Genomic DNA, 24602 nt, shown 5'->3' with positions numbered 1-24602 from the left:
AAAGTAGTTCATTAAAGATTACTTTTTGCATTGTTAAATCAATTTGTCACACCAAGTTTATTCAAGCTTGGATTATTATAGTATTATTTTGCTTATGATTACTAATGTCATATTTTTTAAAAACTTGAAGGTAAAAGAATGAAATATTTATGTGAAAGAATATTTTTTGTTTTTTTTTTTTAATTATAATCTATTATGATGTACTCTACTTTACTATAATCTACTTCATTATAATTACTCTAAAATTAGAAATGATATTGTTGAATAAATAAATATTGTATTATCGAAGACTGAATGGATTTATATTATAAGTATTTATACATAATTATTTGTTTTAAGTTTATTATATTTATATATTATATTTGTGTTATTTTAAGTTTAGAAACATTCCTAGGAATTGGACCATTCAGCGATCATGACAAATTTTATGTTATTCGATTCGTCTTGTTGAGTATATATGAATTTGTGTATGATTAGTTGTGGAAATTCGTTTTTTCTTTAAAAATTTTCTATAGTTTCAATAAAAAACATAAGGTTAAGTGTATTTTGACACATTTATGGGTGGAAACATGTGACTGTAATTATTACATTCATTCCTCATAAATACATATGTATGAACAGTTTGATTAATACATTATTATTATTAATACTATTATTAATATCGTGTGAAATTTCCTTGGAACATACCCGAATTTAATATATAATTGCTCACAAAATAGATTCAGACACTGTATAATTTTGATTTCTAAGTTCTATAATTTCAATAAATGTACAAGGATCAATAGAAGTGTATTATATTATGTTACAGTATTTTTGATAAAAGTTCATGCATATTTACACATTTTATATAAATATTTATACATTACAAAAAACAATTTTCAAGAAAATACTTTTAATATGAGAATTTATGAGATTTTTAAGCTGTTCCTGAATAACGATCCAAAGTACAAGGTATGGATTGTTTAAGAATCTTTTCTTTGTAACTGTGCATATGTTTTACATGTCTCTTGATCTTAAATCCTATGAAACATGTATCGGAGGAATTAGATTGCAGAATTAACAGAATGTTAGAAATGTCAATGGAACAATGAAAAAAAACGTTTGAAAGAAGAATGGAAACAAGTCAGTATTGATTATTTAAATAAACTTATTTCCATTGTGCCAAAATATTTACACCATGTCATCAAACATATGGGTTATCCAACTTAATATTAAATTTTAAATATGAATAGTCATTATTAGTTTTAATTTTATGTGTATAATTTAGTTGTTGTTTAGTTTTATGTGTATAATTAGCATTAGTGTCCAAAACTTTTTATGATATAAAGATTTATTCTTTCTCAATGTTTTTTTTTAATATTTAGACGACAATAAATAATAACTCAAGATTTTTTCTGCTGTTGTCTATATAGTGCAGTTTAACGTAATGTAATACATTTTTGTTGGTCCTTGTAGATTTACTGAAAGTATAGAGCTCAGAAATTAAAATTGTATAGTGTCCAGATCTTCTTGTGACCTACTGTGTGTACAATTTCAAATACAATCAAATATTTAGTTTATCATTTCTTACATCTAGTATAGACTCATTATTTATAATCATTATATATTAACATAAGTAAGGTATTGTTATATTGTAATCAATATGAAATTTTAGAAATATTCTTAATGTTACTAAGGCAAAGTACATGATTCAATAAAATTATTATTACGTAGCAACAAAAAGAGTAATAAAAACAAGAGTTCTTACCAATTACCTATGCGTAACTTTTTTATATTATATACTTTCATGCACAATTCAATTTTTGTAAATTCAGAGGCACTGCTACTGTTAAATTGTTTTTATTAATGGCGATGTTTTCTATGAACCTTATAACTAAATATTTTATTCTACAAAAGAGTGCTTATTGACTAAAATGTTATATATTATACATACAGTACACTTACGCTTAACCGGCTACTGTAAGATTGGACTCCTGGCCGGTTAGTCAGACAACATGTTTCAGCTATTATTTTTAGGTAGTTACAGAACAAAGATTAACGAATAAGTATATCAATAATTTCTATTGTGCATACCTATTATATATATATAAACAATATTTATAAAATATTATTTTTTTTTACAAAGGAATTGGTAATCTTTTTCTGTTTTTTTGGTTTAATCTCGTCTATTAATCCGATATCGCGCCACTTTTTAAAAAATAAGATATCAATTGCAAATGAATTTTCTTGCTGCTCAATATATCTTATCGCGGTTTCAAGTGCAACTTTTCCTCCTGCATGACTCACTTCTTCATTTTTATCTGCACTCAAAACCTCTGAATTATTTAATTCCTCACTTTCCATCAATTCTGCTTGTGTAATTGTCTGTAATAATTTTGTTTGTTTCTTTTCTAGTTTATAATTGAAATTATATAAAAATAAATTTGTATCGTCATTTTATGGAAATTGTTCATATACTAATTCGTTCAGCAACAAATTCACTATTTATATATTTTCTACGTTTAATTATAAAAACAATAACTTATTTTAAAGGAACGTATTGATTATTTAAATAAACTTATTTCCATTGTGCCAAAATATTTACACCATGTCATCAAACACCCAGTCATTTTGACTGGGCACGGTAGGAATAAGTATACAAGTGTCGGTAGGTTTAGTGTTAATATCAGGTGATAAATAGAAAGACAAGAATGCCTTCTGATAAGAGGATTATAAGTTAATGTGCGATTCTTCTTTACATTATAGAGAACGTATATAGCAATTAGGGATATGATATAGCTTAGAATACGTTTTCAAATATACAACTGTTTTAATCATAACTTATTTGTAGTTTATATTATACATTACATACACGTATTACATATTTATATTAACAAAAATAATAAGATACTTTTTATTTTTTAGGTGCTCGAGTGATTTTGGCATGTCGTGACATTAATAAAGCAACAGAAGCAGTGAATGACATAAAAGAAACTACGTCAAGGTATTTGAAAATTATTTTTTATTTAAAAAATGAATTTGAAATATACTTCTTGAAAAAATATTTCCTTTTAAATTAGAGTAACGCGATATATTTTATGCTTATCTCATTATTATTTAAATGGAAATCTAAATTCTAATGAATTGTAGTGGTTCAAAAATGCACGTATTTAAAATTAATCAATAATTTAATTACTTAGTTGTTTTGATAAAATATTGTGTATTTCTCTTATCGTTTAACGTTTTATCTTGTAACTCCATTTTTCGAAAACCAAATTTTATTAAAATCTTATAAATATTAAAAAGAGCATTTCTCGCTATATTCACAGTTGAAGAGATAAGTTAGAATAATTATTCTAATTTGAAACAGAAATAGATTATATACTAATTCTAAAACTAATTATACACTAATAAAGAATTATATATTCGTATACATGGTGTTTCAACCATCGAATAGAATCGTAACCACGAAATGATATAAAGGTTGTAAAAGAAAGAGAATTTCGGTAGTGGAACTTGCGATACCGTGGTATCTCTAGCAAAAGTATGTCTTTCTTAATAATATAATATTTCTAAAAATATTAATTTGGAATATGTTTTGATAATTATCTACAAAAGGACATATTTCATCGATTTCAATGATCTTCAGAATTGATCTTGTTAAGATCAATGTTTTGAGTAGTTTAAAACTTACATGTACTGTATAAATATCGCTCAACCTTCGTTTCATAGATGTGTATCCGTATTATTAATCCGTAGTATTAATTTAATAGGAAGAAAAAAAGTGATCGGATAAGAGAATTTTCGGATAATATAACAATCACTTTTTTTTTATATTTATTTTATTTATTATTTCTTAGTCCGTGCCTTTCGGCTTTGGACGAACTTTCTGTTTTACATCACTTACGTCCTCGTTTATCGGCCCTACCTCTTCTCCCGTTCTTGCATTCCAGTCTCCGCCGATGATCATCACTTCCTCTTCTCTTCCGTCTACTCTTTCCTCTATTTCTTTCCATGTCTCTTTTGTGTCTTGATTATAAACTACCATTACCCTATACGTCCCTAAACATTGTACCCTACCTATACCCTATACATTGTATACTATTTTTCTTTCTACTATATTATCATATATTTCTTTCTATTCTATTTCTCTCAGTTCCTTATTTATACCCGTTATTGTTCCCCCCTTTTCTCTTCCTTTTTTCCTTACTCATTGCTGCCTTGCATTTCCAGTCCTATTCTTTGGGTAGTCTATATTTTAGTTTTTCCCAATTGTCTTCCTCTATCCATGTTTCCGTGAGTCCGATCACGTCAAATGTCTTTAAATATTCCCACACCTCTTTGTCCTTACTTATTAACCCTGCTACATTCCAGAAGCACATTTTCATCCCCTCTGTAGCCCTCCCTTATTCCCTTTTTTTTTCATTTTTCTTCCCCTCTCTTTCTTTCTTCCTCCAGCCTCTCCTCATTTTCGTACCATCTGTACCATCTCTTTTCTATCTTTAGTTTTTTATATCCGATCATTAAGTATTCGTCCTTTTCCCTTCTTGCTTTGGCCATTCTTCTTATTTGTTGTTGTACCTCCCTTTCTTTTCTTGTCAGGTCGTCATCTATGTATATCCCCTTTTTCAGTTTTCTTTTCTCCTTCATTACCCTTATTTTTTCCTCCATTGATTTCATCGTCGCCACTACTATTGTGTTTTTGTCCTCTACCCTTATCATTTGTGTTCTTTCTATTTCTGCCTCCATTTTCATTTTTTCTCTTATGAACTCCTTTACTGTACCTTCATTGCTTCCTTCGTTCCAATCTACTCCTTTGATTACTATGTCCTTTCTTTTTTTCTCTCTCTCTCTCTCTTTCTTTCACTTCTTTCCCTTTCCTCTTTATTTCTCTCTTCATCTCCTCCACTTGCTTTTCGAATATCCCTTTTATTTCCTTTATCATTGCCTCGAACCCTCTTTCCATTTTCTCAATTTTTTCCATCATTACCTCCATTCCTCTCTCCCTGGTTGGAGTCTCTTTTTCTGACCAGCTGTATTTATCCAATGTGTTTTTGAAATCTGCCTTATCTCCTGCTTTATCCATTTTCCTTGGTCTTCCTCTGTTTGTTGCCATCTTTTGTTTCCCTACCTTACTTTGTTTGCCGCGCTTCTAACTTCCTAACCTCTTCTCCTCTAGTTTCTCTAATTTGTATCTTCCTCTCGTTCCCGATTTTTTTTCACTTTTCTTTCACTTTCCCCCCGTGTGCTTTCCACCCTTTATTTTCCCTTCTTCGTGCCACTTTTTGTTTCCTTCACCTTTTTCCCTTCACACTTCACTTTTTCCACAGAGCTCTACGTCCGCGTGTTACCCTTGCCCCGAACGAAACCGAAAGTCCCACTTTTTTTTTTATTAAACTTTATTTATTTAAATGGAAATCAACAAAATTGACACTTTGTTTCAATATTTAAAGATTTCATTTTTGTTCTTTACCTGAAACCAAGCGTGTACCTATGAATTTCGGAAAGGAAGTACTGTAACAATTGCCACGAAAAACATATGTGCTGTTTACGGAGAAAATGCGCTTTCATCTCGCACCTGTAGGAAGTGGTTCCAACGTTTTAGAGCTGGGAATTTCTGTTTAGAAGATTTCCTCCTCCGGGCTTCCTCCTAAGACAGACGAAGATAAAATTCGGGATCTTGTTGAAAAATCACGAAGTTTGACAGTTCAAGAGATGTCAAATGTTCTGAAAATATCTAAGACAACGATTCATAGGTGTTTAAAAAAAATGGGGATGGTGTCAAAGTTGAACGTTTGGGTGCCCCATGAACTTACGGAACGGAACCGTCTTGAACGAACGATAGCGTGCATGTCATTACTTGCGCGTAATAAACATGAGCCATTCCTTAAACGCCTGGTAACTGGTGATGAAAAGTGGATACTTTACGAAAACCCTGAACGGAAACGTAGCTGGTCCCAACGAAATCAGTCACCTCAACGCTGTGCAAAACCAGGGTTACATCCACGTAAAGTTCTTTTGTGTGTATGGTGGGATTATAAAGGAATACTCTATTTTGAACTTTTATCTAGTGGTGATACCATTAATTCAGACAAATATTGCACTCAGTTAGAAAAATTAAGGGCAGCACTAGCTGAAAAACGACCAGGTTTAATGAATAGGAACAACGTTATCTTCCATCACGACAACGCTAGACCGCATGTCGCGAAAAGCGTTACAAAAAAATTGTAACGGATTCCTGATCGGAAGAGTCCCCGATCGACGAAGATGCGGAGGTGGGTGCGATCCGGCTGAGGCACGACATGCACGCGATCTGCGATACGCGTATGCCGCAGTCCGGAGCCCCGCGCCGCGCTGGCGCGGTGTACTGGTGGTCCGAGGAGATCGCTCGTCTCCGCGAGGCGTGCATCCGCTCTCGGTGCCGGCACACCAGATCCCGCCGTAGGCGGCGGGAGGACGAAGCCACATGGTGGCTAGTCTGTACGAGGCCTGCCGCGGAGCGCGGTGGCACCTGCAAGAAGCCATCAAGGAAGCGAAGAGACGGACTTGGGACGAGCTTCTGGCCAGCCTCGACTCCGATCCCTGGGGGCGCCCTTACAAGATGGTATTGAACAAACTCCGCCCATGGGCGCCTCCCGCAACGGAGAGCATGGACCCTCGGTTCCTGGAGGATGTTGTCGGCATCCTGATCCCGGGAGCGGCGAACGAGGAAGATGGCAGGTTCACCGATGAGGAGGAACAAGAGCCTCAAGCGCCGGAGGAAGAGCCACGTGACATCGCGGGAGGAAGTTGGAGCTCGGAATCGAGGGTCACCGAGTAAGAATTAGCCGAGGCTGTCGGGAGGATCGGAGCGCGGAAAACTCCGGGTCCCGACGGAGTCCTGGTCTGCCTGTGGAAGGACGTCGTCGGGGTCTTGGCCCCGAGATTAATGCGTATATTCGACATATGCTTGTCTCGGGGCGAATTCTCCATTTTGTGAGAGGAGGGATGGATGGTCTTGCTGCCGAAGCCGGGATGCTTTCCGAACTCGCCTTCTGCCCTGCGGCCAGTGTGCCTTGGACGAGGCTGGCAAGCTACTGGAGAGAGTGGTGGCGGCCCGCCTCGAGTCGCGTTTGTCCCGGAGTGATTCCGGACTGCACGACAGCCAGTTTGGCTTCCGGAGGTGACGGTCTACGACCGACGCTGTTGCCCGTGTTCGCTCCCTGATCGAGGGGGCCGAGCGTCGTGGTTGCGTGGCGTTGGCCGTATCGCTGGACGTGGTCAACGCCTTCAACAGCATCCCCTGGGACAGGATATGCCGGGCCCTCGAGTTTCATCGGGTATCCGCATACCTGCGGGGTGCGGTCCGGGCGTTCTTGCGGGACCGGAGCATCGTCTACACCGTCCGTGGCAGCGGGATGACTGAGAGGGCGGTGTACCGCGGGGTCTCGCAGGGTTCTGTGTTGAGTCCGTTGTTGTGGAACATCGTGTACAACGCGGTGCTTCGGGCACCGATGCCTCCGGAATCGGCACTGGCGTGCTAAGCCGACAACACGTTCGTGCTGGTCTGGGGCACGGCGTGGGGCAGAATCGTCCGTCTGGCATAGCTAGCAGAGGCCTGCGTGGTCGCCGCGATCAAGGGATTGGGGCTGAGGGTGTCCCCTGAGAAATCCGAGGCAATGTTCTGCCGCAGGGCTGATCACGGGACGCCTCCAGCGGGCGATAGCCTGAGGTTGGAGGGGGCTGAGATCGGGGTCGGAACCAGCATGAAATATCTGGGCCTGAAACTCGACAGTCACTGGACTTTTGGCGTTCACTTCGAGCGCCTGGCATCGTCTGTCGAGGCGACGGCGAACGTATTAGGACGTTTGCTGCCTCGGTTGGGCATGCCCGGCGTCGGAGTGCGCTGGCTGTACGCTGGCGTGGTACGATCGAGGCTCCTCTACGGAGCTCCGATCTGGAGTCTGTTGGGCGGGGTCGGCCCGGTGAGCACCGACGTTAAGGGTCGAGCTCGACGGGCCCTGCTTGATGGCGCGCCAGCCTCGACATGAGAGCAGGTCCGCCGGGGCTAAGGGTCCTCGAGGCCGTCCTTCCAAACTGGGACGTTTGATTGGACGAGGCCGCCCCCCCTGACTTACAGGGGGACGCAGGTGCTCACCGGGCACGGGTGCTTTGGTGAATACTTGCACCGAATCAGAAAGGAGGCGACCGCGCGTTGCCACCACTGCGATGCGAACGTGGATTCGGCGCAGCACACGTTGGAGTTCTGTTCGGCGTGGGCGCGGCCGCGCCGCGACCTCATCGTGGAAATCGGATGGAACCTCTCGCCGCCAGCGATCCTTGAGGCACTGTTGGCGAGCGAGAGAGAGAGAGGAGGGCTGTGACCTCCTTCTGTGAGCAGGTTATGCTTCGGAAGGAGGCAGCGTAGAGGGCGAGGGTGCCGAGCTCCCACCCCGAGAGAATCGACCGGCGGGGGCGCGCTAGGGTCGCCGCTCCCCCCGGTGGGGGTCAAATTTAGGCGCTGACAGATCAGCGCCTCGGGACCGTCAAGCAGTCCGGTAGGGGAACCAGACTGCCTTGCACGGCGGCTCCGGAGACGATACATTCTGTGCGCGAAAGGGGCCCGGTGTGTCGCTCGCACCGGTTCCCGGGTCTCTCTCGATCGCAGCCGGGACGGTCATCGTGGAGGTTTTAGTCGGTTGGAGTCCGGCACTACCACGCCGCTTCCCCCTAGAAACGGCCTGGTGTCCGTGCAGATTTCCTCCACGTAAAAAAAAAAGTTTGTTCCCCTTTAATACAAGGCACACATTACCATCCCCGGTTCCCTTGAATTAAATAAATTCAGCCAATCCATTTTTTAAATTTCTATTATTTAGATGTCCAAAACGTCTGTGCCATATTTATAGCGATATATTTGTTTCGCTTAGGAATGCTGCAGATTTATTTCTTTTAGCAAATCTTTCATTTATATCTAATTTGTAAATTCCGTCAACATTGGTGCCTGTCACTGAATAAATTTCTTTTATTTTACAATATGATTTGTTGTAGACATAATATTTCTTGTTGTCAAAGACAACCGTTTTTCATTTCTCTGTTATCTTCCCCCATCGACATTATGTTTCCAGTAATGAAAAGATGTTGTGTAAAAATGGCTCATTAAATGGGAGTTTTTAAATTAAATCCTTAAAGATATTCTGACAAAATTTTAGACAATCGTGAAGATGTAGTGGATGGTTGGTCGTGAGGTTTAAATGACGAGATAACTCGCTGCTGAAACCGTCAAATGTATTTAAAAAATATTTAATAAATACAGAGAATGTACTGGTGGGGGGCCTACCGGAAAATTTAAATTCGTCTTTGTTTGACGGTTGCCCGTAGCGACATTGTTTTTGCCCGGAGTTTACTTATTATTACAGTATGTATATCCTAATGATGCTGATACTCCGAGGCAATACAACAACATTATTTGAATTGTTCTCTAGCTCGTGTGCCGCTACGAAGAAAATCTCTAATTTCTTCATCGTTTGCAATTTTTTGTGTACTGTCTTGTATCTGGTTGATAGTATTTTTGGCGTATTCATCATCGATGATTGATTATCAGTAAATTATAAATTTTCAGATGCAGTAAATTATATATTTTCACCGAGAAGATTTACTTTGTGTAAATTTCTTTGTTGTATTATATCATACTTGGTCAAATTGAAATCTCCCATTCGTAAAACTGTGTGGCATTCCAGTAGCAAACGAATGAATTACAACTGTGTAACTCTGAACCAATGAGTTAATGTTTGTAAATATCCGTAACATATAATTCAAAAATTCTAGATATGTTTTGGCGTATAAACGATTTAAGCTGTTAAAGATCGTTTCTCAGTGGCGGATCCATGTTCATCTTTAATAACTGCCACTGCAAATATTCTATACAGTATTCTCGATTGTTGCAGTATTCGTTGGATGCTTTCGAACAATGTTAGCCACCTTGTTCTCGTCGGTTGAATCATTTTTAGTCTTGGCATGTCTATCAAATTTTGAATTTTTTCGAAAATATGTTTGTCTCTTCCCATTCTTGAAAAGGGGGAATACATGGAACCACAGTAACTTTTTTAGTGTTTTATAGTAGGTGGGAAACTAACGAGGTGCGCTTTCCCACCAAAACATTTCCATGTAAACAAGTGCCAATAACATCAACTACGGACAAATTACACTTTTCGTGTTTAAGTTCTAAGATGTCTGTATTCTCGCTGATTTTCAATTAACGCTGAAATTTTCATTATTTTCAGTGTCATATTTTTTACGATAATCGCAATTTCATATTGCATCTTGCATCATTTTAATAAAATATTTAAAAGAATAAAAATCGACTGTATTCTCCAATGTCTGGAATATATCGTAGTTCTGTTTTTTTTACATTCTTTTCAAAACTGGTTCAGGCGATTGCTTCAGTTTCGCTTCCTGATTCTTTTTAACTTTTATTAAAACATTTTTGTGATAACTTTAATCCTTCGTGAGATATTGTGTAATTTCTAGTTAAACGAGACATGTTTATATGTATATACGATATGTATATGTAAATACGATATTTTTACTCGTATATGTAAATACGATATTTTCGCGTATAATTCTGAAACTGTAGTTATATGTATGTCGGGTTGACGTTAAGATTAGAGTTAGGGTTAAGGGCGTGAAACGAATCCCTATTTGCATTAGACGTTATCATTATGCAATAGAGGAGATATTTACTAGTGCAAATATGATTATGATAGAATTTGACAAGTAATCGTGATAATTAGATACTCGAGAAGCTAATGACAATGATCCTAGGCTCAATAACGAATCCGCGATCGACGGGATGATAGATGTACGTTCTCACAAAGTCCAAGTCTGATTCTTTGTTAACAAAACGTGAAATATTTACTGATCGTGAAGACGTTACTCTTTTCGTCGATGAGATCGTACGAGAGAATGACTCTCCGTCCCGATGATGCCACCAAGGAAAAACTATATGGGGTATGTCTAAGGACACGAGATCCTCGGATTCATCGAGGAAAGCCTTCGTTCGGAAGGTGAGGTTCGATTGGCGTTGGCCTTGAGGGGAAATTGCTAGCGGGAAGCGTCGTTCGTGGAAGGATAGATTTCTCTTATCTTCCCGTAGTTGGAACAAAGCTATTTGTCTGTTTGAAGGACTTTATACAACTGAAACTTAAGATTTATAACGAGTCCTCGGCCAGCTAAACATATACCATGAAGATGCGTTGACATCTGGTAATCATCTTACCCGAAGGACAGTTTTGCTGGCGAATGCCGAAGCGTGCAGACGTGTGTCCAGTGCCCTGTGAAGTTCACAAAACAACACGTGACGCCTATCTGTCGAAAGCGAATCCAACAAACCTAGCCGAGTGTTCGCAAACGTGCGAGTGAAAAATCCTCTCGACTAGTTATTTCACATTGAATTAACTAGATCGATGATGGCCCAATCATCCCAAACGGGAGCTACGGAGCGTAGTTACAACAATGCTGCTCTTCCTCTCCCGTAGCAAAGGGGCAATACACCCCATTTTGCAAACGACCCTCTACCGAAAAAACGCAAACTCGAAGCCAGCAGGACCAATGCGAGCAAAAGGCAATCCAACCCGCCAGCCAGCCAAGTGACCACCCACAACAGGTTCGCGATACTGGAGGCTGATGTCGCTATGGACACAACCACAGAGGTAAATAAACAACTTACACAAAAAAACCCCCTTCCCCGCCAATCTTCATCGATGATGTCATTGACATCCAATCAATGACAAAGACAATCCAAAAAGAAATCGGCAAGGACGAATATAAATTGAAAATCAGCAACAACAGCGTAAAAGTCCTGCCGGCCAACCCTGACGCATACAGAAAATTAACGAAGTTGTTAAAAAACCTGAATGCCAACTTCCACACTTACCAACTCAAGCAAGGAAGACCATTTCGAGTGGTGCTACGCAATATCCACCACTCAGTCGACCCAGACGAACTAAAGTTCGAACTGTTAAAGAACGGCCACGAAGTAACTAACATCAGCAACATAAGACATAGAATCATAAAAAATCCCCTATCGCTATTCTTCGTAGATTTAAAACAAAAAGGAAATAACAAAGAAATCTACAACGTCAACCGGCTGATGAACTCCATAGTTCAGTTCGGACCACCTCTTGTAAAGAAAGAAATAGTACAATGCAAAAGGTGTCAAAGGTACGGCCACACGCAGAAATACTGCAATCATAACTTCCGGCGCGTAAAATGTGTAGGTAGTCACCCCACTGACCATTGCACTAAATCCCCTGAAACCCCCGCGAAGTGCATCCACTGTCAAGGAGAGCATCCTGCGAACTACAAAGGATGCTCAGCCTATAAAACGCTACATAATATTAAGTACCCAAAACTAAGAACCAAGGAGATTACCATACAAGAACCAAGACCCCAAAAACTCACCACACCATCAATATCCTATGCGCAGGCGACACAAGGAAACGTAAACAACTCGAAAACCCACAGTGAACACACAGAAAATAGTATTCCCACCCCACAAAACACAGACAACTTCACCAGACTCGAAAAACTTATCGAGAAGCAAATTAACAAGTTGCTGTCACTACTCACACTCTTCATGGACAAATTCATACGCACAGAAGCAAAATAAAACCAATGCGAATAGCTCTGTGGAATGCCAACGGTCTAGCTCAGCACAAATTTGAACTAGAACTATTCTTAAAACAACAGCAAATCGACGTAATGCTCATATCCGAAACCCACTTCACCGACAAAAACTACCTCAAAATACACGGCTACAACTTCTACCACACCCAACACCCCAGCGGAAAGGCACATGGCGGCTCCGGAATCATCATCAAATCCAGCATTAAGCACTATGAGCTACAATCATTCCAGGAAGACTACCTTCAAGCCACAAGTATAGCAATAGAAGACCGACATGGTACAATCACCACCTCAGCAGTATACTGCCCTCCCAGACACTCGATTGCTAAAGAGAACTTCGACAGCCTATTTGACGCCCTAGGCAATAGATTCATAGCTGGAGGAGACTATAACGCCAAACATACCCATGGGGCAGCAAACTAGTCACAGCAAGAGGCAAAAACCTCCTGAAAAGCATAACCACCAACAATCTCAACTACCTCACCACATATGAACCCACATACTGGCCCACTGACACTAACAAAATCCCCGATTTACTCGACTTCTTCATAACCAAAAATATCTCGCCCAGATATGTCTAAATCAACTCCTCGACGGAACTCTCTTCCGACTACTCCCCCGTAATAGCAACATTCGGTTCAGCAATAATCGAGAACCCACCTAATAGCCTTATTCACAACCAACTCACCAACTGGCAGCTCTTTAGAGAAGTTTTTAATCACTCAACCTCTGCCTCTATCTCACTAAAAAAAAAAAGGCAGATATCGAAACTGCCACAGAATACTTAAACACGAGCATAATAAACGCCATCTGCTCCTCAACACCTACCAAGACTTCCATCAGTAAACACGAATACCCCCATTACATATTAAACAAAATTACAGAAAAACGAAGACTAAGAAGAGTATGGCAAACCCATAGAACACCGGACGACAAACGCAAGCTAAACAACGCAACCAGGGAGTTAACCAAAATCATTAAAAAATTCAAAAATGATTGTTTCCAAAAGTACCTCGTCAATTTGACCCCCTCTGCCGACTCCAACTACTCACTATGGAAGGCTTCCAGGAAACTCACGCGTCCCCCCCAAATAATCCCACCAATTCGCTGTCCGCAAGGCGGATGGGCACGAAGCCCTATAAAAAAAGCCAACCTCTTCGCCAACTACCTATCCAACGTTTTTAAACCTCATTCCTCCAATACCGCTCCGGAAATAACAGAATACCTGCATTCTCCCTTCCAAATGTCTCTCCCCATTAAACCTTTCACTTCTCTAGAGGTTACCGAATCAATCCATCGTCTGAACCCCAGGAAAGCACCGGGACATGATCAAATAAATAACAAAGCAATTAAGGAACTACCTGTAAAAGGGATTGCACTCATTTCTTCAATCTTCAACGCAATTCTTCGCCTTGAATACTATCCCAAAACCTGAAAAACGTCACTAATTGCGCTCATCCCAAAACCCGGAAAACCAATGCATGAAACTAGCTCCTATCGCCCAATTAGTCTTCTACCCACTTTGTCAAAACTATTCGAAAAGTTGCTAACGAATCGACTCCTTCCACTCCTAGAGGACCTGAAAACTCTGCCAGATCATCAATTCGGTGTTCGGAAACAGCATGCCACAATAGAGCAAATCCACCGAATAACACACAATATCAGCCAAACTCTCGAAAAGAAAAAATACTGCTCAGCGGTATTCCTTGATATTCAACAGGCATTCGACAAAGTATGGCACGAAGGGGTTCTTTACAAACTTAAAAAAGTCCTACCACACACTTACTACTTCATCCTAAAGTCCTACCAATAGGCAATTCATGGTTAAATACGCAGACGCCATTACCACAACTTTCCCAATAGAAGTGGGCATACCCCAAGGCAGTGTCCTCGGTCCCCTTCTGTTCTCCATCTACACTGTCGATTTACCAATATCGACAGAAATAACCATAGCAACATTTGCCGACGACACAGCGCTATTAGCGTCCCACGCCTACCCGATAATAGCCTCATCCACTCTCCAGCGAGATTTCGACTCAATGGAAAAGTGGTTCCAAAAATGGGGCTTCAAAATTAATGAAAAAAATCCACACATGTTACCTTTACGCTGCGAAAACAAACCTGCCCACAAGTCACCATTAACAATATTACAGTTCCCGACAAGGACACAGTCAGATTCCTGGGCATGACTCTGGACAGGAAATTAACCTGAAAACAACATATCCTAGACAAATCCAAACAACTCAGGGACAAACTCAAAAAATTTTATTGGCTCATTGGCCGTCGCTCCAACCTAAGCACGCAGAACAAAATTACGCTCTATAAGGCCGTAATAAAACCTGTTTGGACCTACGGAATCCAACTATGGGGAACAGCAAGTAATTCCAACATTGAAATACTCCAATGCTTCCAATCGAAAACGCTAAGATCCATATTAAATGCACCCTGGTATGTTACCAACGAAACAATCCACCGTGACCTCAAGATACCTACAGTCAAAGATGAAATACACAAGTCCAGAAGCAGATATAACACAAGAGTCAACAACCACCATAACCCACTAGTCACCCAACTACTGGACACGACGGACCAGATCCGCAGACTAAAAAGAAAATACCCTCTAGATTAAATCCTTAGTTTCTACTAGAACCAACAATATAAAACTATTATAATCCATGTCATTGTATCACGCCAAATGAAGTTACTGAAAATTCTCAACGAGAATTGATTGTAACTATTCTAATAAATAAAAAAAAAAATCTTACCCGAAGGACAAAGTCTGCGTGTGGCGAGCCACGGGACTGAAATCGTTGAAATGTTTACTGTCGTACACCGTCCCTACTATTTCTTTTAAGGAGAACTATAGAGTTACCTCATGCCTTTGTTAGACGAAACGTTCATCCCTTGACCGCGGCTACGTTCGGCGACCAGTTGTCGCCTCGAGCCCGAGCTCACTATCATAAATCTCAAATAAATACAGTCAGATCGAATGACAACAATTTCTTAATACGGCTATGGTGGAATCTAGATTACAGTATTAAGGGATCTTCCCAAAGTTTCAAAGGGAAGGTTCCGGGGTTCTTTCATCTCCGATGTGTATAATAAAGTTATATAAACAGCGATTATTTGTATAAGCGGTTATTCAGGATATTAACGTCAACAACGTACATTAATATTTTCAAAATCAACGAGATGAATAATTATAAGATAGATAATTATTACAATTATGTAAATAATTGCCGATATTTTATATTTTTGTTTTTATTTTCCAATATTTTAATTTTTAATTTTGGTTCATATTTCTCTCCAATTATTATCTTGTAAACCGGTAATTACTATATATTTTTTCTGTATCTTTCCTTGCTTTCCATGCAAATTCTGCAAAATTATCGGATACAAATGCTTCGATCCTTCTGCTTGATTGAATTAAGAAAGAATTAAAAAATATATCAGTTATATGAAACATAGGATTTTGTTAAAAATACATTATTTCTGTATGAGGCGATATGTTATTCAAAACTATTTAATATTGTTTCACACAATCTTTTCTATGTTTTATAAATCTATATATGTTAGACCGAAACCATTTTTTTATGGCTTACTGTTTCACAGGAGGCACTAAGTTTGAACTTGGATAATAATTTTTAAAATATAAATTCACAGTTCGTTTTAAAATTGTTTATCATTGTATCTATCTATTAGAAACATTTTCTGAGTCACTATGTTATTCCATCCCATAAACTCTGTTATATTGAATTTGTTAATTTGATTATACTGATTTATTGAAGCTATTATACTGTTTAAGAATTCGTAGCGGTACTCGAGAAGAATTCAGTTTTCTTTTGTATGTATTGTTGTATTTACTGTTCAATGTACTTTATAAGATTTATGGTATAAAAAATTTCAGTGCCGGTGAGAAAAACCCTGAAGATAAACCAGGACAATTAGTAATTTGTCAGTTGGATCTCAGTAGTTTAACAAGCGTTAAGAACTGTGCACAGCACCTTTTAAAAACTGAACCGGCCATTCACATATTAATTAATAATGCAGGAGTATTCTTGCATCCGTTTGAAAAAACTGAGAATGGCTTCGAAACTCATATTCAAGTGAATCATTTGGCACATTTTCTTTTAACACTTCTACTGTTACCAAGAATAATAGAATCTGGACCAGGTTGTAGAATAATTAATGTTTCATCAGCTGCACATTTGGGTAAGTAGCAATAATAATAATTGTATATGATTAGTTGAAAGCTAGAGAGAAAGAGAGAGAGAGAGAGAGAGGGAGAGAGAGAGAGAGACTAATAATTACATCTTTTAATTTTATTAAAATTATTCTTGGTACATCTTATTATGAACTCGTTTTTCGACTTCGTCATATTAGTTCGCTAAATGACTACAACAACGACTCCGTGCTGGTGGTTTTACATCTTACTTGTATTAAACCAACATGGCCGCAAATGATGGCATGTGTTCACGAATCATAGTTAAATAAATTAAATAAAACATTTATTTGCTGTCAATTAGTTTAATATGTTACGTTTATTCAGCCATTTAAAGTGGGTTCGTCGTTAGTGATTTTAGCCACGTGTCTCAAGCATGAAGTTCAGTTTCAGGTATTTACCCATTGCTGTTAGCTCGGTACGTGGTTGTACACCACTGATTAAACAGTGATGATAATATCTCTAATTGATTCATGGTAAGTCGTCACTTGTAAATTTGTTGAAATTACTAACATTTCTGTTCGATTTCCTCGTCAGTGTCGTGAAAATAATAGGCTTATTGTCACACGTCGGCAACCTAAACTAACCGCGTGGACTCCTTCTATATTAAAGTTCGTCGCTTTTGGAGTTTATATAAACATTTCCTAAAGTAAGTTTGTGCTCGATAATAAAATTGTTAAAATGAATCGTTTGTAGCATCATCTGGATCGATTCGTCATGTGAGGATATTCTGCCACGTGTTTATCAGAAGTTATTGGTGGAGATGATTCAAACGTCTGATCAACACATGCTGGCTCTGTAGCCAGCTGGTGGTGTAGATAATAATTATCTCTACGCAATTGTGATTATATCATGTGTCTCTATTAGCGTTCGTATGATAATAAGTATCATAGTCCATGCTGCATGTACTACACGTGATTATCTATCCGATAGTCTCCTATAACATAATTAAATGGTACGGAACACTCTGTGTACGGAATACTCTTTTTCGCAATAATGTTGATAGTTGGACATATTGTTGCGTGTTTAGATGATGCTACAATCTCATTAGTTGATCCAAGTAATGTTTCAAATCCGGGAAGACCCATGAAAGTGTCACGTAAAATAAAAAACAGGGGGCTCGAACGAAAAGAAAAAATTAAGGTAAAAAAAAAAACAAGAGAATTTATTTCTTGTATTCTGAATTTACACTGACTGCGATTTTGTTCTTTTTTTTTTTTTTATTTATTTATTAAAATTCACAATTTGTCTAATTTGGACATTTGGTGGAATTTTTTAATGGTTAAATTAGCATGTTGGTGGCTACCCCCAGCGGGGTACCATCCTCGTGTTTCTTAGGTTATGTCCTTTATTAGGTCTGCTGGGTGCTTCCTTTTTAGTCTTCTGTCCATATTTATGGTTTTGTATGTTTCCGCAGCTAGCCGGTTTATGTGTGTTGCTATTCTTGATTTGTATTTCTCGGAGTATCTGCTAATTTCTTCCTTGACCGTTGGCATTCCCAGGTCCCTTCGTATATCTTCTTTTCTGACGTACCAAGGTCCGTTTACTATTGTTCTGAGGATTTTAGCCTGTATTACCTCTATTTTGTTTATATGGCTCATTGCTGCCGTCCCCCATAGTGGTATTCCGTACGTCCAGATTGGTTTTATGATCGTTTTATATATTTTTAATTTATTTTCTGTGCTTAGTTTGGATTTTCGGCTTGTTAGCCAATGCATTTGTCTCCTTGTTTTCTGTATTTTTTCTACTATTGATTTGATGTGTAGTTTCCAGGTGAGTTTTTGATCTAAGTGGAGTCCTAGGTATTTGACATGCTTTGTTTGCGTTATATGCGTGCCGTTCAATAGGATGTTTGGTGGTATCTTTCTCCGTAGCGTGAATGTAATATGGTTGCATTTATTGGGGTTTGCTTTTATTTGTTTTTCTTGTAGCCAATTTTCTATTTTTACGATATGTTCTTGTAGTATTTTGACTGCCGTTTCTGGGTTAGTATGCCTGATTAGTATAGCTGTGTCGTCCGCGAATGTTAATACTGTGCTGTTGGTAGTTGTTGGTATGTTCGCCGTGTATAATGTGTATAGTATTGGGCCTAGGACGCTTCCTTGTGGTACCCCGGCCTTGATGTCTTTAACTTGAGAATGTGTGTCCTTGATTTTTATTACGAAGGTTCTGCTGCTTAGGTAGGATTTTATTAAGTGGTGTATTTGCTCCGGGAATTGTTTCCTAATTGTTTGTAGTAGACTTTCATGGTTAATTTTATCGAATGCTTTCTCTATGTCTATAAAGAGGGCTGTGCAGTATTCCTTTTTTTCTAGTGCTACTATTATTTCGTTTATAAGCCTGTGCATTTGCTCTATCGTGGAGTGTTTGTTTCTGAAACCAAATTGGTGATCCGGTATTAGTTTTTTTGTCTCTATTATTGGTTTTATGCGGTCGTATATTATCTTTTCCAGTATTTTGGAAAATACTGGAAGCAGTGATATTGGTCTGTAAGATGCAGTTTGGTGCGGGTCTTTGCCTGGTTTATGTAACATTTTGATCTGTGCTAATTTCCATGGTTTGGGGAAGTATTGAATTCTTAGAATTGCATTGAATATTATTGTCATTAGTCTTATTGCTTTTGGCGGAAGGTTTTTCAAGATTTTACCATTGATTAGGTCGATTCCTGGCGCTTTGTTGTTTTTTGTTTTATCAATTATGTTTCTAATTTCTTGTGCCGATGTTTTAGGTATGGTGTATTCCTTGTCGGCTGTGGTAGTAGTGGTTTGTGGATCCTCCTCCGTATGACTTTTGAGGTTGCTGTTGTTGATAATGTGTGGTGTGAATGTGTTGCAGAGGTGGTTGGAGAATTCTTCGGCTTGTTCTTCGTTGCTTCTTGCCCATGTGTTATCTGCTTTTCTGATTGCTGAGACGGGTAATATTAGCTTCCTTATTTTATTCGTGGCTTTCCATAGTGAATAGTTGGTGTTCTCGTGTGTGGAGAGTGTCCCTATGAACTTTGCGAATTCGTTATCGTTGTGCTCCTTTATTTTGTTTTTTTATTTCCTTTGCAAGTTTGTTTAAGTGTTTTTTGTTTTCTCGGGTTCTGTATTTTTGCCATTTTGCTTTTGCTTTTCTTTTTTCTTTAATTTTGTCGAGTATTTCTTGCGGGATTGTTATTGTTTGTCTGCTGGTTGGTTCGGGAGTAGTGGTTGTCCTTGCTGCTTCCTGAATAGTTGCTGTCAATGTTGCTACTGCCTGTTCTATGTGTTCAGGAGTTTTTAACGGGATGTTGCAGTTTATTTTGCTTTCTATTATTTCTTTGAAAATTTGCCATTTGGTGGTTTTATTGCATAGTGTTTCTGGTTTGCTATAGTGAATTGGTTTGTTTCTGTATTCAATTATTATGGGTGTATGATCGGAGTTGAGCTCGAGGTTGGGTGTTATTTTTAGTTTATTTGTGTTTAGTCCCCTTGTAACTGCAAAGTCCAGAATATCTGGTTTTTTGTTCAGGTCAGTCGGCCAATGTGTCGGTGTTCCTGTGGATAATATATTGATGTTATTATTTCTAATGTATTTTTCCAGTGTTCTACCTCGAGGTGTAATGTTTCTTGACCCCCAAAGCGTGTGCTTTGAGTTGTAGTCTCCCGCTGCGATGTACTTGTCCCCTAGGTCCTGGAAGTATTCTTCCCACATTTGTGTTGTTATTTTGTGTCGCGGAGGCACATATACTGCTGACAACTGGAAGTAGTTGCTGCTAGTTTGAACTGCAACAGTGGTTGCTTGTAAATGTTCTTTGTTAACTTGGCTGTGTAGATAATATTTGATATCGTTTCTGACTATCACTGCTGTCCCTCCGTGAGCTTTTCCTGAGGGGTGTTTGGTATCATATATGGTGTAGTATGGTATTTTCAAGTAGCTTTTTGTAGTGAAGTGTGCTTCTGAGACAAGTAGTATGTCTATATTATTATTGTATATGAATGTTTTAGTTTCGAGGGCCCGTTGTTGTAGGCCGTTTGAGTTCCAGGCTGCTATTTTTAGAGTGTCCGTTTTTATTTTTTGCTTAGCACGTTTGTAATTAGTTGTAGCATGACTGTGATTTGTTGGGTTTGCTGTTTGAGTACTGCGTTTTGTTCGCTTATCATTCTGGTTAGCATTTCGGTGTTCTTTATGGATTGTTTGAGCAGTTCTTTGATTTCTGCAGTGTCATTGTTACTATTGCTGTGGTATTGGTTGTGTGTATGTGTTGATTGGCTGGTTACTTGAGCATAGCTTAGACCACCAATGGTGTTGGTGCTGATAGGTTTGGTGTTTGTTGCTTGCTCTGTACTTGGAATTATTTCAGGATTTGTGCTGTCCTGTTGGGCTTGTGTGTTAGTGATTGTTCTGCTTCGTAGGGGCGGGAACAGTTTACGTTGTAATTGTTTTCTTACTTCACATCCTTTATAGCTGGCTGGGTGGTTTCCGTTACAGTTGTAGCATTTAACCTCCTCAATTTTTCCCGTGGATGGGCAGTGTGTCGTGAGATGATTTTTTGCGCATTTAACGCATGCCGGGGTTCTATTACAATAGTTTTTAGTGTGTCCGTATTGTTGGTACCTTATGCATTGTGGGATTTCTTTTTTATGTCTGGGTGGCTCCACTTTTACTATTGTGTTTAGTAATTTTTCTATATCGTATATTTCTTTATTGTTGTTTTTAGGTTCTAGTTCAACTAGGAATAGCGGTAATGGTTGCTTGGTATCGTATTTGTTGATATTATTAATTGACCTTACCTGGTGTCCGATTTTTGCCAGTTCTTTACTTATTTTTCCGGTATTTGTTTTTGGGCGTAGTCCCCTGATTACTGCTTTGTAGCTTTTGTCGGTTTTGAGCTGAAAAGTGTGATATGCTGCATTTTTTTCCTTTAGTGATCTTGTAATTTTTCTGAATATTTCTGGGGTGTTGGTTTGCACTTTCACCTGGTCTATTTTTATCTGTTTGATGATATAGTTGTCTTTCTCTGCGATGTTGTTTAGTAGTTCGATGAGGGGGTCGATTATTTTTGCGTCTACGTATATCGGTGGTGGTTTGGGAGTACGGTTTGTCGGACTTTCCGTTGGGTCCGTTGCTGCCTCTTCTGGCAGTGCGCTGAATGGATTGTGCAGCTTGATATCTTGTAGCCATTGTTTTTTTTCGTATGTATCGATTTTCCTCGCGCTTGCGAGCGGGGTTACCTTCCGTTTTTTGCTGGAGGTTGCCACCGTCCAGCTTTCTTCCTGGTGTATTGGTATGTTTTGTTCCCCGTCGGATTGTGTTGTTTCCATAATATATTTTTCTCTGCATATGTAGAGTCTGTAGCTTTATTTATGAAGAATGTTTCACCGGAGTTAATTATTTTTATTGGTGGAATCTGCATGATTCCACGTTTTGTCTATTTTTGGCGTTAACTTTGTCCCTTTCTCTTCTCTCTTGCCGCACTTTCACTGGAGCACTGTTTCGCACGTCCGTTTAGGTCGCCTGCCCAGGCGGAACTGATTTTGTTCTGAGCTCCAGCCGTGACTTTCCAAGACTGAAGTTCTTACAATTTGACTTTTGGTAGCATCTGTTTCTTCTTTGTTTGTCATCCCTCAATATCCCCACTACCCTGTAGGCGTACGTGACCGTTGTCACGCTTCTAGAACATTCGGTGGAAGGACCGGTAGGATACAGATGACTCATTAGGCACTTCGGCGATATACATTGTCGCCAAGGCCGCCACATCTCTATCTCCATCATCGGTCCATCGGATTTGAAGTATGCCGGTCGTGACAAAAGCATCAGTTTTTCGATTGTTAAAGTCGGCAAATAGGATAAAGCACCGATTCTCAGAAAAATCGAAAAGCAAAGAATTCTTTTTAAAAAATCGATCTTTTAAACAAAGAAACCGATTTTCTGAAGAGTCGAATCGGATTGAGACATCCCTACAGTATGAGTGCCTCAAACGTGTTTCAGCCAAAAGTGCGAAAGCATCAATAAGTATGAACGAAAGTTGAGCTAAGAATACGCAATTTCTATTATTTTCCTTTTTATTTTATTTGAGTTATGTTTGGCAATGTGGAGAATGCATTGACAGAATATTTAAATATACGAGCGCTTATTATTGAATATAAAATGCACAAAATAGGGAAGACAAAGTAATGTTTATTCGATATCGCCATGTTGGATATAGTTGGCCCGTACGCTCACGCGCGGTTCGTAATGCAGGGAGATATTGTTACCCTTGTAGAGGTTTAACCGCTTATGGATAGTGCGAAATGATGAGAGCAAATTATTGCTGTCACAGCTCGTTATATGTATTTCAAATAATTAAATAGGCATACGTACACGAGATATAAGTATTGCGGAGATACCCGTTAGTGCTGATGGTTTCTGTGTATACTCGCTCGATACCGTACTATATTCTCCTCGTCCGCGAACGTGTCTGTTTATTTATACTGGTCGGAGGAGAGTCGAAAAATTTGAATTTGTCCTGACCCGACGGTTGCCTGTAGCGGCGGCATTGCTTTGCTCGGAGTTTACGTTACTTGTATTCTAACGGTCTTGATGCTCCGGGACAGAACAATAACATGATTTGATTTGTCCTCTAAATCATGTGCCGCTACACCCTCAACCCTTCTCTACAAATCCTAAGAAATTCTGATGTTTTAACTTTAACAGATTTTCAGTAAGAATATTAGCAATTATTTCATGCGTGAAAAAATATTGTACATCGATCAGTCTCCCTTAGATCAGATTTTTGAAGAAATAGTGTTTGATAAAGACCTCCGTCCTAAGTATCTTCTTCACACTACCAATAGTTTTTATTCTCTCACTTGTAGGAGGATAAACTTTCTTTAGTTCGGAGGCACATGTCGTTTCTACAGTAGTCTGGAAACTTTCTCCATGCGCCTCCTCGTCGTTTGAATTCTGAATAAATAAATTTTATATAATTTAAGTCGTTTAAAAATAAAATTATCTCTACCCATTTCTTTCGTTGAGTATTTAAAATTATGGACATTACGTCTCATCTTAATAGTTTTAAAATCATGTAAAACATAGGTATGGTAAGAGGCTAAAGACACGTTAGGTATTTTACTTTCCTTATATTTCCTTGCCAGTCTTTCGTCCGTACTAATTATGTAGTGTAAAACGTATACTTTTTATTTACTCTAATGGGTACAATCCCATTTTTACTTAATGTATCCAACACAATGTTTCCCTGCGATCAGCTTTAATACCACCCCCATGCGGTAGACACGTTCCATTTAACAGTGGGTCAGCGGTGTTTGTAAAGTTCTTGAAGATGGTGATTACGCAAGGAGATGTTGTCTGTGTCAATTTCTCGTTTTGAATGATTTCAACGCTCATTCTAGGAAGTGGGGAAGCCTCAGGACAAACGTTCGCGATCGAACGCTTTCGGACTGGACTGAGAACCTCGGGTTCCTGTTGAACATGGTGAAACGAAGCTCGGTAAGCACCTGTGTCGGGCGAAAGGGGTGCTCCGTAATCGATATTAGATGGATCCCTGACGCCTATAGGCGATTGTCGATTTTGAGGGTAGCTGAAGAGATAGAGACCCATTCGGACTACTTCGACAACCCTTCTGGTGACGTCTCAGGGCGTCTCCCGATCCGGAATGGTTCTCATCTGCGGGAACAGTGTTGATCCAAAAGGAGAATGTGTGCACCTATCACCAAAATGACGGCTAAAGGGTAGAGACGTCGACCTTCCGGGGGGGGGGGGGGGTGACTGTTGCGGA

The 24602-nt window shown here is 39.1% G+C and overlaps 1 protein-coding gene across 5 annotated transcripts in view; it reads left to right on the top strand.

Moving 5' to 3' along the window:
• Positions 1 to 24602, top strand: part of LOC126922415 (retinol dehydrogenase 12-like) — a 40683-nt gene that overhangs the window by 2534 nt on the left and 13547 nt on the right. For 2 of the 5 annotated variants that reach the window (XM_050734985.1, XM_050734987.1), the window contains exons 2-3: positions 2905 to 2983; positions 16550 to 16854. In XM_050734985.1, the coding sequence (XP_050590942.1) occupies positions 2905 to 2983; positions 16550 to 16854 (384 nt within the window). Of the gene's footprint in view, positions 1 to 381; positions 578 to 965; positions 1123 to 1935; positions 2017 to 2904; positions 2984 to 16549; positions 16855 to 24602 lie in introns of those variants that run through there. The other 3 variants (XM_050734989.1, XM_050734988.1, XM_050734990.1) reach the window with 3 other exon arrangements.

Source organism: Bombus affinis, chromosome 12 (genome assembly GCF_024516045.1).
Source record: "Bombus affinis isolate iyBomAffi1 chromosome 12, iyBomAffi1.2, whole genome shotgun sequence".
Lineage (NCBI taxonomy): Eukaryota > Metazoa > Arthropoda > Insecta > Hymenoptera > Apidae > Bombus > Bombus affinis.
This window is presented reverse-complemented; position numbering and strand designations above follow the sequence as displayed.